A 13,425-nucleotide genomic window follows, 5' to 3' on the forward strand; every position below is an offset into this window, starting at 1 on the left:
TCATGATCGTCGGGGTCAGAGGGCAATGTCCGGTGAGAGAGCGCACGGGCGGCGGCGTCAGCTGCCTCATTTCCCTCAAGGCCCATGTGAGCAGGAGCCCAAACGATCCGCCGGTGAGCGGGGTCCGCGGTGTAGACGCTGTTTTCGAGAATGCGGTAGGCTAGGTACAGTATTCAGCCCTGCTCGACGTTCCGGCAGGCCCCTCGCGAGTCGGAAGTAGTTGTTTTTGAAGTCGGATCAGATGCAGCCAACGCAACGGCGACCTCCTGCGCGAGTGTTATGTCACGGGCTCGGAAAGTAAGGCCGTTCACTGCTTTGGATTGGTGGACAACTGCGGCCGTGTACCATCCCCCATGGTGGGGCCCGGAGGCGTCCACGTAGAATACGCCGGGTTTCGATCCATAGTGGCGGGCCTGGGCTTCCGCCCGCGCCAGGCGCCGGCCATTATGGTCCTCACGGTTGATGTTCGTGGGAAGAGGGCGCACGTGGAGGGCGCATCTCCACTAGTATGGAATACGTACGCGCTCTTCCTTGGGAGTGGTGTGTTGGATGTGTAGTCGAGCAAGGAGGCGGCGACCCGACGATGTCTTCGACAGACGTGTGTATTGGTTGGTCGAGTGGGCTTCCCGGAGCTCCCGAAACGTGTTCACCATGCCAAGCCCCAGAAGGCGCTTGTTGGAGGTGTTCACGGGGAGGTCCAGAGCCTGCTTAATAATTTTGCGGAGGATGACTTCGAGTGAATCCTCGTCTTGTTTGCGCAGGTGGAGGTATGGAGTCGAATATAGAATTCGACTGGTTGCAAATGCATGCGCCAGCCGCAAGGCGTCCTTACATCGTAACCCCCCGCGCTTGTTAGAAACCCGGCGCACAAAGCGGCCCACCTGGTCCCCCACCTGACGGAGTTTGACCAATGTTGTTTCTGACCGTCTATCTTGATGTATAAAGAGCCCCAGTACCCGGACTTCAGCTTTTTCAGCGATTGGACCGGCCGCCTTCTGTTACTGCAAAGCCATGCGTAGCTGCGTACGGTGTTTTCTTCTTTAAATACACCTTTGGCCTTTACTGTGCAGAAAACAGTGCTGCGAGAAAGTACACGAAACTAAAAATCTTGGCCTCTTCCGTAGCCGAGAGTAGAGTAAGCATGAAATGTTTACGGGCATCACGTAACCGAGAATGAATGAATGAAAAACTTTATTGTACTACAAGGGTTCTTTCTCGAAGCGTAGGTGGAGCCCTCAGTCCAGGGCCCCAGCGGCCTTTGCAGTCTTGCAAGCCCTGTCGATCAGCTTGAGCTGCTCTTCAGGCTTCGAGCTGGACAGCGCATCCTCCCACTGCTCCGGTGTTGGTGTGTTGTTTATCGGCGCTGCCTGCATTATCTGACAGGCCCATGTAACGTGGTAAAGCGTTGGGTGTTCACCGCATAGCGGGCATTTTTTGTCATATGTGGTAGGATAAAGTTTGCTGAGTAAACTGAGTTTCGGGTATGTATTAGTCTGCAGTTGTCTCCAGGCAACCGACTGCTCTCTACTAAGGTCTTTTTGGGGAGCAGGGTAGGTCCTCCGGAGGGATCGTTGGTGTTCTAAGATGGCTCCATACCGTCTAGTGACTGCGTCCAGTTCCCCTTCTGTGCGCGCCTCCCGGTTAGCGTATGCTCGAGCGTTGGCGTCCGCACATTGGTTCCCTTTGACAGCCTCATAGCCTGGTGACCACGTGATGAAGCATCTCGTAAAGGTGATTGTCCTCGCCTTGAGTATCTGAATGGCTGCAGTGGATATGCGTCCACTACTGTACCTTCTGCACGCCTCTTGCGAGTCCGTAATGATGTGTGCATGGGGCTCGTCACTCTGCTGGGTGATGGCGAGTGCTATTGCTGCTTCCTCAGCCTCGAGGATGTTGTTGGTTTTTATCGAAGCGCAGCTGATTTCCCTGAGCTGGTGATCCACCACGCTGACTACCGAGCCGTGTCGGTGTCTGTATGTTGTTGCGTCAACGTTTAATACGTATTTTGCCCCGGCGAAGCTGCTTTCGTGGAATTCGGATCTTGCCTTTCTTTTCGCCTTATGTATATCTGGATGCATGTTTTTTGGAATTGGACTGATCTCAATGATCCTCCTGATTTCATTTGGAACGCTCGATGTGCTATTGATTTCTTTCAAAGCGTCCCTCATGCTCAACAACCGCAGTGTGTTTCTGCCTGTTTCGGACAGCATCAGTCATGTTTTCTGCGCAAGAAGGTGGGCCTCGATATGTTCTTGTACTGTGTTGTTTATGGCCAGTATAATGAATTTCTCCGTCGAAGTGTTGATCGGTAGTCCCAGAGTGCATTTGTATGATTTTCTAAGAATTGCCTCTAACTGCTCCTTTTCTTGCTCGAGCGGTGTTTGGTAGGGGACGCCGTATAAGATCCTACTGACCACGAGGGCCTGTACTAGCCTACATGTGTCTTCCTCCTTCATACCTCTTCTTCTGTTGGAAGTTCTTGCAATCATCCTGGTGATCTGTGCTGTGGTATTTGCTAGCTATCTGATCGCGTGATCAATACGACGGTTGCTTTGGATCCACATGACGAGGATCCTAACTTTCGATACTTCCGGAACCTTCGCTTGCCCTATGTAGATATCGATGGAGTTTTGCAGACCATACCCTTTCCTGTAGACTCTGAGCACCTGGGATTTTTCAGGGGAGCATGCAAGTCCACAATGTTGGGCGTAAGCGTTGACCGTGTCTGCTGCTCGCTGAAGAAGCTCTTGTTTTTCTCCTAAGGATCCCTTTGTCACCCAGAGTGTAATATCATCTGCGTTGATGGCATGCCTGATTCCTTCAATTTCTTCGAGCGCCCTTGCTAAACCAATCATTGCAATGTTAAAAAGCATAGGTGATAGCACAGAGAGCCTTGCGGTGTTCCTTTTTCAGCGGTGTTGAAGGAGTCAGTCCTGATGCCTCCAATTCCAATGGTAGCGGTTCTGTTAGTCAGAAAGCCTTTCACATAGTTGAATATTCTCTGCCCACAACCCAGTTTGCTGAGCCCCTCCAGCACAGCCCTGTGACTCACGTTGTCGAAGGTCGCTTTAAGATGGAGAGCGAGCAATTTGTTTTCTCCATATTTTGGGACGGTAGTAAGCACCTCCTCCTTGATCTGCAGGAGAACGTCTTGTGTTGATAGGTATTTTCGAAATCCAAACATAGTGTGCGGCATGAGTTCGTTGTCCTCAAGGTGGGTCTGCAGCCTGTGACGCACAACTCTCTGGTACACTTTTCCCAAGCATGATGTTAACGAAATGGGTCTAAGATTTTCCAGGTTTGGAGTCTTTCCGGACTTAGGAAATATTACTATTTCCGCATGTCGCCAGTCGTCCGGGAGGGTCCCTTGTTCCCAGTGCTTATTGACGAATTCCGTAAATTTTTTGATTGAATTGTCATCCAGATTCCTTATCATGGCATTCGTTATGCCATCCTTCCCTGGTGTTGTGTTCTTTGCGGAGGACATCACAGCGTGTCTGACTTCTTCTATGGTAAGGGGATCGTCCAGAGCGGGATTCGCTTCGCCCGTGTATGCCAATCTGCTGGCGGCGTGTGTTGCATTACTGATATAACGCTGCTTGATGTCCTGTAGCATTTCATCGTCAGTGCCTTGAAACTGGTGCGCGATCCTTTGGGTCGTCTTACGAGTTTCAGATTTTGTCGTGGTTGAGTCTATGAGACCCCTTAGCAAGGCCCATGTCTTGGCCCAACCGAGAGTCCCCTGCAGTTTGTTGCATTTTTGGTTCCAGTCGCGCCTCGAGAGCTCCGTCGCATATTCTCCGGCTTGTCTGGTGACCTCAGCGATCTTACGCTTGAGCTGCCTATTATGCTTTTGCCTTTTCCACCTTTTTAGTAGGCCCCGTCTGGCGTCCATAAGGTGTAAGAGATGTTTGTCCACCTCGGGTGTGTTGGTAGTGAGGGCGACCTTTCGGGTTAGTTTTTGCTAGTCTGTCTTGATTCTTGCGACCCAGCCTTTTATGTCGGTAATCTCAGTGTCTTCAGACTGTGCCCTGGATTTCCTATAGGCTTCCCAGTTTGTCAGTCTAGCCTGGCCATGTTGTCTCCTGATCGGGAGGGTTTCTATATGGATGCGCAGGGTGCAGTGGTCACTGCCTAGAGTTTCGCCGTCGTTTTCCCATCTTGCGTGCCTTACCCCTGAGACAAATGATAAGTCTGGACACGAATCTCGGTTGATGCTGTTCCCCACTCGCGTGGGTTAGGTGCGGTCAGGGATGAGGGTGAGCCTTCTACGATTAGCTTCCCTGGCTAGATCCCTGCCTCTCTGGGTCTCCCGCATGTAGCCCTAGCATTTATTCCAGGCATTAAAGTCTCCCAGGATAACGATACCGTTCTTGCCTGCCGCTTCTTCTGCCTTGCCTAGCAGGTAGCTGAAATTGCCTTTCCTCTGGCTTGGCGGGCTGTACACGTTAAGTAGGAAGGTGCTTTCTTGGCTTCTCTTTTGGGCAATGATTTCTATAAGGATGTGGTCAATGTCCGTACCGTCGATGTCGTGTCTGATTGCGGTGACTGATTTCGCAACCAGCGTGGCGACCTTGCTTTGCCCCTGCCCCTCGTAGACGGAGTACCCCGCGAGAGTGAGTGAGCAGCCGGTTTATTGTAAGGCGATAATGTCTGGCGGAGCGGTGCAATTTGTGATGTGTTGTTTAAGAAGACCCTGCTTTCAGCGGATCCCACGGCAGTTCCACTGCCATATTTCGAGGGTTTCCAACTTGACCGAACGTTTACGGTTGCTCGCTATACTGAGATGGCCTGTTATATGGTTTTCCTCTGGATTTCATGGCTGTGAATTGTACTAGACGCTCTCTATCCTTGCGCGTCTCGTCTTGGATGTTCGAGATGAGGTTGCTGAGATGAGCCAGTGCGTTGTTAACAGCAACCATGGCAGTTGTAAATTCCTGGCGCCCTATAGTGGTCGCCTGATCTTCGTGTGTTTGCGGGTTAGTGTTGTTCTGCCTTGTTCTTTGGGCCTTTAGTTCGTCTATCAGATCGTTTAGTTTCTGTCTCAGCTCGGCGTTTTCTGCTCTGAGCGTCTGAATTATTTGTCTTAGTTCTCGAACTTCCTCGTTAGGTTCCCAATTAGCGTTGTTAGCTATCTTTGTTTTCGGTGTGTTAGTGTTTTTTGGAGCAGTGGGAGAGGTGTTAGTGTTTTTTGGAGCAGTGGGAAAGGTAGGGAAATATGCTCTTTCCAGCTCACCCTGGTTGCTTCCTCCTTTTTTGGTGTGGTCTTCTTCTGCTGCTGCTTCTTTTTGGTTTCCGGATCCTCCCGGGTCCGGGACGCCGATCTCGACTTTGATCGTGATTTCGATGCCGATCTGGACTTGGATTTCGAACTGGAGTCCTCGCTGAACCAGCGTTTCGGGGCCCGGCCGCGTCCGCCGTTGTCTCCGCCGCCTGGTTCCTCTTTTTTTCACGTCCGTGGTCTCGGTTTTCTGAGGCGTTCCTTGCACTCCTTTGCCTCTGTAGGATGCGCTTTCGTGCAAAGCACACACCTGGGCTCGCTCGCAGGAGTGTAGGTCCTCGATCACTGGCTCGGTGCATTTAGAGCAGACGACGACGTCAGGTGTCAGGCATACGTCCGCCCTATGTCCGGCCTTTAAGCATGTATAGCAAATTTGCCGCGATGATCGATAGAGGGAGCAACGTATCTCGCCGCCGTAATAGTAGACGTAGCGCGGAACCATCTTTCCCTCGAAGGTAATGACCGCGCTTTGGGATTTGCCAAGCATTATTGCTAAAGTATTTTGACTCCTTGGGTACGTACCCGAAGATGTGATAGTAGTTCAGTTGGCGTGGTTCTGGCGTCCACTCCATGAATGACACATTTGCACGAATTGTCCGGCGCGACCACGTAAGCCGTCACTGCATAGTTCTTTGCACCAAAGCGTAGACTCGAGATACACTGCACAGCACTGGCAGTCTCCATGCTTGGCGTACTGAGTATAGCAATGTTGGAACCGTTGCGCAGGCGTATAAGGAAGCTGCCTTCGTTGCAGATGTCTGGTTTTCCGCAAGCTTTGGTTATAGCCCGGGCCATCTGATGCGTGCTCAGTTCGTTGATGTTGAGTCCATTCTTCGGTCTAAGGATTACACTGAAGTCGTTTTTTGGCAAAGGAGGTAGCTTCTCTCGTCGAACGGAATTGCACTGCAGTTTGGGTTGGCTCAGCGCTGAATTGACCATTTGCGGAAAAGTTTCTGCGCATGCGCAGCGAAGGCACAGCCAGCGCCCTCTGTAGGTGATTTGGTTTTGGTTGGAAAACATGAGCCGGCCGTGCATTCCCTCGCTGTAGTGTGGCGAATGATCTGAGCTCCTTACCTCGCTGTTGCAGCGTAAATCAAAATGCCAGCTCATTGCTTGGCCTACGGCTGCACGAATTACTTCGGATCCCACCGGCGGCAGTGGTTGTTTTTTCTTCTGCTTTTCTAATCAATTAGCTTTAAGCGATAACATGTTCAGTAATATTCTAAATTGATGAACACCACAAAATAAATAAATTAGTTAGAAATCCCCTGTGCTCCTTGGTATCTCTGGCTGTTGGCTTCTTTCATATTCATTCACCAAGGAAGCACAAAGCTCAGGTTCCCGCTCAGCTCGTTTAGAAACGGATGTTCCTGCTGTATTTCACGCTTGCTGCCAAGAGCATGCAGCTCGGGCGTTCTAAAAGAGTTTCGCACCGACGCACGTGCGTATTCGGTGGAAACCGATTGATATATACTAGTATGAACACTTACCGTACATTCAACAATGTCAAACCGTGCTATCTGAACAGCGGGAGCACGGCAGAGCACAACCTCGCGTATATCCGTTCATTATAACGCTCCTGCGGTCCGTCAGCACGCAAAGCAACGCCCTGCCGTATCAGCACGAGCCATTATTGAGATAGATAGATATAGATAGATAGATAGATAGACCTTTATTTAGACAACAAGGTCTCGGATACAGGGGCAAAAGGCAGATGCACTCTGCCTGACGGGGCCCAAGCACCCGACACAATGCTCAGAACAAGCGGCAAAAGAAGCAAGAGCTTCATACACTCTCATTACAAAAAACAACACATAATTATACAAGGTAAAAGTAGGAGGAAGGTGCATACTTTTGCAATGACATAATTAAAGTAAATATTTACAAGGCACATCACAACAAGAAAAACACGAGAATTCAAAGAGTTGACGGAAAAACAGGGACATTAAGAATTTTAATCATTCGGGCGAGAAAAGAGGTAAGCTTTAGCATTTCTATTGAATGACTTTTGGGAAACAGATTTCTGAATAATTTCTATGGCCTGTGTATGTTTATTTAGAAGACTGGGAATTAAATATGAAAGCATTTCGGTTCCATAGTTAGTCCTTACGAATGGTACTCTGTAACTGACGTGCCTTAATTTATAAGGCGCGTCACTACTAGAGTTTAATTGAACATATTTAGTGGGATGATCTTTGAAATCGTTAAACACATAAGAAAGCAGTTTCAACTCAAATAATTCATTGACATTTAGAATAGAATGCTTAGAGAAGTACAAACCTGTATGATCATTGTATGCAAGGTTTTCGACATATCGTATTGCGATAGTACAACGGGTCGGTTACTAATCAGTTAAGTGTACCCAGCAGCAAAATGTGCTGTACGAAGTTAGCAGAAACTCCTGCCCTATCAAGAAAGCGTACCAATGACGAGAAACCAACGACAAGGAAGGCCGTTACTAACGACGAACCATGCCGTTGTCACATAAACAACGGTATTCACCGACCGCGCGCATGCGCCACTCTCACGAAATCTAGTTCATCGTTAGTTGCTTGAAGATTCATCATCAAGTTTCTGACGTAACCTTCTTCCTTGAAGGACCCGCAGCGATGAGCCTGGCCAACAGCTGAGGTGGTGGAGTGGAGGTTTTGCCACACATTTCAGGCTACCACGCGAAAATCTTCGCTCCACCTCGTTTCTGAAAACGCAAATGGGAGGTTCTCCTCCTCTGTCATCCTCTTTCGTTAGCAAACGCACGTTTTCGGCAAATAAACAACATTAAAACAACACAACAAGCGCACGAGAACTGCTGAACGCTGCCTTGCACATGTCTGCTCGGGAACAACTTTCCAACCAAAAGTTCTGGTCGCCTTGAGTATGTGAATGGCTTCAGTGGATATGCGTCCACTGCTGTACCTTCTGTACGCCTCTTGCGAGTCTGTAATGATGTGTGCATGGGGCTCGTCACTCTGCTGGGTGATGGCGAGTGCAATTGCTGCTTCCTCAGCCTCGAGGATGTTGTTGGTTTTTATCGATGCGCAGTTGATTTCCCTGAGCTGGTGATCCACCACGCTGGCTACCGAGCCGTGTCGGTGTCTGTATGTTGTTGCGTCAACGTACAATACGTCTTTTGCCCCGGCGAAGCTTCTTTCGTGCAATTCGGATCTTGCCTTTCTTCTCGCCTTATGTATATCTGGATGCATGTTTTTTGGAATTGGATTGATCTCAATGATCCTCCTGATTTCATTTGAAACGCTCGCTGTCCTATTGATTTCTTTCAAAGCGTCCCTCATGCCCAGCAACCGCAACGTGTTTCTGCCTGTTTCGTACAGCATCGGTCTTGGGAAGGCACATAACTGCACAACTGCTCTCATGGAAGAGTGGACACCTCAATCGTGCTTTAGTTATGTGGCGGTGAAATTGGTAATTTAGTTTTTGATGGGCATGTGGGTTCAATCCAACCAGCGCAGTACTCACACTTTTACCCTACTGAAAGCAACAACGCTACAAGTCGCACGCATGATCACCCGCATCACCAACAGGCGACATGGCATGCGTGAAGAGGACACACTAAAACTAGTCAGAAGCCTAGTAGTTAGTCGAATCACGTACAGCCTACCCTACCAGCGCCTCAACAAAAACGAAATACAACAAACGGATGCCCTGCTACGCAAAGCGTATAAGACAGCGCTCCGACTACCACGCAACACGTCTACAGAAAAACTCATGGACCTGGGATTACATAACACCTTTGAGGAGCTACGAGAGGCGCAGCTTGAGTCGCAAAAACTCAGGCTGTTGCAAACAAGGACAGGAAGAGCGCTCCTTCAGAGGCTCGGATACCGCGAGCAGATGCGAGAAATGTCGAGGACGGCAACGATCCCCGACGAGCTTCGCAAGACCCTCAAAGTAGCTCCAATACCAAAAAATATGGATCCCAAGCTCCATCGAGGCAGAAGAGAAGCGAGGGCCGAATTCATTGAGAAAACATACGCTCCTCAAGCCACGACCATGTATACAGACGCGTCTTGGAGAGGAGCAGATATCAAAATCGCTGTAGCGGCGGTGGTCGATTCGTCTTTACGCGAAATGACCAGTGCGTCTCTCCGAGGCTGCACAGCTGCAGAGTCTGAGGAAGTAGCCGTTGTTCTAGCGGTGGCGCAGGGCTATAGAACCGGGCGGTCACTAACAATACTCACGGACTCTCAAACAGCCTGCCGAAATTACATGAATGGCAGAATAGGTCGTCACGCGATCCGTATACTCCTCGCAGCGAGCGACAGAATTAAAAACCAGGAATAACAAAACGACAAGATCCGACACAAAATTGTGTGGGTACCGGGGCACACGGCGGTGGCAGGGAACCGAGAGGCCGACAGGATAGCTCTAGGATACATTACTTTCCGAGCATCCGACGAGACCGCGGAACTCGCGCCAGCACCCAGGGAATACTCGGCCATACTACAAAACTATAGAGGCAGAAGAATGCGATATCCCCCACCGCACAAATCTCTCAGCAGAGAGGAAGCTGTCACTTGGAGACAATTACAAACAGGCTCTTTCCCAAACCTACATATACTAAACAAAATGCACCCTACGATATACACGAACAAATGTCCCTGGTGCGACGAAAAACCTACTCTATACCACATCACATGGGCCTGCCAAAACATAGACGTGGTCCCCAAAATACAATACCCGAGTGCGGAGCAGTGGGAGACTTTGCTGTCCAGCGACCGCTGTGAAGACCAACAAGGTCTGGTACGGGGAGCTCAACGGGCGGCAGTGGCCAGCGGAGCCCTGGACTGAGGGCAACCGACCACTGATTAGAGGCGGACGACTTCGACAGGGATGGCTCCTGGGGGTAGAACCAAGACGTCTCTGAAGATGCCCCCAAACCGCAGGAAAAACCATAAGTGTAAATAAAGTTTTCCCTTCCTTGATGAAAGGAAATGGCGCAGCATCTGTCTCCCATATCTCGGTGGACACCTAAACCGCGCCGTAAGAGAAGGGGTAAACTAAGGAGTGAAAGAGGAAAGGACGAAAGAGGTGCCGTAGGTCTCCAGAAAAATTTCGACCACTGGGGTCTTAAGTGCGCTGACATCGCACAGCACACGGGCGCCTTATGCGTTCAGCCTCCATCGAAACGCGGCCGCCGCGGTAGGGTTCCTACCCGGGTACTCCGCCTCAGTAGACGAGCGCCTTAACCACTGAGCGACCACGGCGGGTGGCGGTAGTGACAGATGTTCGCTGTATGCGTAGCCATTGACAACGTTGTCAATGGCTACGGTCGGCCCGGGTCAGTCGACGCCTGAATCGCGGTTAGGTGTGCGTGGGGCGATGACATGGAGATGTGGGCTGCAGACAGTGACAGCGTTGTGCCAGAAACGCGGCCCTGAAGCCAAAGGCCGTCGGCGTTCATTGTGTTCATTGGCGTTGATGTTGACAACGTTTTCACTTTTAAGGAAAGGAAGTGCGCATAACTAGCTCCATGGGTCAGTGGATGCCTAAATCGCGCTTATAGGTACGTGGGTGGATGAGAGAGAGAGATGTGGGATGCATGCGTCCTGGCCATTGCGCATGCCCTCCAGTCATTTGCCCTCCTTCCCTCTCTCCAATAGTACACAGTCTATTAAGACTAACAAGTCGCTATACACCGCATACAGAAACACACCCTAACCGCTTCTTTCCAACAGGAGGTCGAACGAGCGGTCTGCGCACTGCAGCCTTCCATCGTTTTCCTCCACTGGGTCCTTGAGCATTCAGGTATTTACCGCAATGAGCTGGCCCATCAGCTCACCCACGAAACACTATTCCGGGCACCGTTGATCCCCTTGCTAAGCCTTCGGAGGACGTTGGGGGACTCACCCTTTGCCGCACCATAAAAGAGGTCTACCTCGAGCTCCGCCTCGACAAACGCCTTTACCTTCCCCCTAATCCATCACTCATGGGCCGGAGGCTCGCCTTCTTCGGCACAATCAAATGAATGCCGCCATCACCCCGTCTCGCGTCTTTATCGCTATAGATCGGACCCTTCCTGTCCCAACTTCCCCTGTCTCTATGCGGTAGTGGTGAAAATATTTTAATGAAATTGTGTATGAGCTTGTAGCGGTGGGTGGAGCTCTCAGTCCGGAACACCATTGGCGTAGGCTGCTGCCCGGGCTCTTTCGATGAGTCGCTTTTGAGTCTTTTCGTCCGAGCTGGTCAGAGCTGCCTCCCACCCCTCCTGCGTTGGCCGGTTATTGACAGTGAAAGCCTGATTTCGTTGGCAGGCCCATACCATATGGCAAAGGTCCGCCTTCTCCCCACAGAATTTGCAGTGTGAGTCAAACGACTCCGGGTCTGTTGCGTGTAGTCTTCGTGGGTTGTTGTAAGTGTTGGTCTGTAGCTTTCGGAGGTGTAGTTCCTCCCCTTTATCCAGTGTCTTAGCGGGCGGAGGATACACCCGACGGCATAATCTTAAGTGCTGAAGTATGTCGTTATAAGTTAGTAACGGGTTAGGAGTTTCCACGGCATCCGCAGTGGGAGCCCCGGGGAGAAATGCTCGGGCTGAGGCATGTGCGCTCTCGTTCCCTTGGATGCCCTGGTGACCTGGTACCCATATTAAGTGTTTGTGTGTGGGTTGGTAGCCACGGGTGTAGCAATCTTGCAGGATTTTAGCTGCTAGCGGTGCGATCCTGCCCCTGAGGTGATTGCGATACGCTGTCTGTGAATCTGTAAGAATGTATTCCGAGCTAGTGTGTGCTGCAGCTAAAGCAATCGCCACTTCTTCAGCATCCAGTATGTCCTGGCTAGCCACTACTAGTCCGTCCATTGTTTTATTTGGCTGCACTACCGCGATGGCCGTCATTCCCTGCTCGGGACCCGTAGCATCGACATAGAACACGTTCTCTCGCTCGCCGTAGTGCCTTTTGATAGCTTCGGCTCGTGCTTGTCATCTTGAATGATGAAAATCGGGGTGCATATTCCTGGGTAGTGGCGCTGCCTTGAATTTTCCTCTCCATGAGGCTGGAATGTCGTTTTTAGTGCTTAGCTGCGGATGACAATTGATGTTTAAATCAGTGAGCCAGTTCGACTAGTGGTGAGCCGAACCACCTGCACCGTGAGGTGTGCCTCTATTAACTCGTCTATCGTATTGTGCACTCCGAGTAGTAAGAGCCGGTCCGTCGATGTCGTAAGAGGGAGGCCCAGGACCTTCTTGTAAGCTGTTCTGATTATGACGTCTAGGTTACTGATGTCACTCTTCTTGAGGCGGAGGTAGAGTGCTGCGTAGACGACGCGGCTTACGACGAAAGCATGCACCAGTCGCAGAGTATCTTCTTCTCGCATCCCTGATTTCCGCGTTGTTATTCTGGCGATCATCCTGGCGACTTGCTCACTCACGAGCCGTTGTTTCTTGAGGGTGAGGAGGTTGTTGCCGTTATTATTGATGGACAGACCTAGTATCTTGAGGGTCTGAACTTCCTTGATGGGCGAGTTGTCAACGCGGATGTGGATGGTGTCCTGAGTACTGCGCTGACGGAAGACTATGAGTTCAGACTTTTCGGGAGAGCAGGTTAGTCCACACGCTCGTGCATAATTTTGAACTGTTGTTGCCGCTTTTTGTAGTTGTTCTTCAATCATTCCCATACTTCCCGTGGTTGTCCAGATGGTTACGTCATCTGCGTAAAGGGCATGGCGTATGCCCTGTACCTGATTGAGAAGGGGTGGGAGATATAGGAGTGCAATGTTGAAGAGAAGTGGGGATAGTACTGCCCCTTGCGGAGTGCTTCTCGTGCCCATTTTCACTTGCGTTGTTTGTTTCGTGCCGGTGCTGATGTTGACGGTTCTGTCCGTGAGGAGACCGCAGATGTATGAGTAAACTCGCTGGCCACAGTTCGTGCTGTGGAAGTTGTTGAGGATTGTGGAGTGCTTGACGTTGTCAAACGCTCCCTTGAGGTCGAGGGTTAGAAGCGCTCGATTACTGTTTTTGCGTGCAGGATCAATGACTTAGCGTTTGAGTTGCAGAAGCACATCATGGGTGGACAAGTGTGCCCTGAATCCAAACATCGTGTGTGGCAGTACCTCACTGTCCTCAAGATATATGGAGAGAGGCGCGTGGACTGCCTTTTCCATGAGTTAGCCTGCGCACGACGTGAGGGATA

The 13,425-nt window shown here is 50.6% G+C and overlaps 1 protein-coding gene across 1 annotated transcript; it reads right to left on the minus strand.

The window, feature by feature from the left end:
* Positions 1 to 1,235: 1,235 nt before the first annotated feature.
* LOC149328504 (uncharacterized) lies at positions 1,236 to 8,484 on the minus strand. Its single transcript, XM_089560422.1, has 2 exons — positions 8,290 to 8,484; positions 1,236 to 1,883 (listed from the first exon to the last, which is right to left on the minus strand). Exons 1-2 carry the CDS (start codon positions 8,482 to 8,484, stop codon positions 1,236 to 1,238), a joined length of 843 nt encoding a protein of 280 aa, XP_089416548.1.
* Positions 8,485 to 13,425: the final 4,941 nt, after the last annotated feature.

This window comes from Amblyomma mixtum, chromosome 9 (assembly GCF_055824585.1).
Source record: "Amblyomma mixtum isolate Tamu chromosome 9, ASM5582458v1, whole genome shotgun sequence".
In the NCBI taxonomy this organism is placed as follows: domain Eukaryota; kingdom Metazoa; phylum Arthropoda; class Arachnida; order Ixodida; family Ixodidae; genus Amblyomma; species Amblyomma mixtum.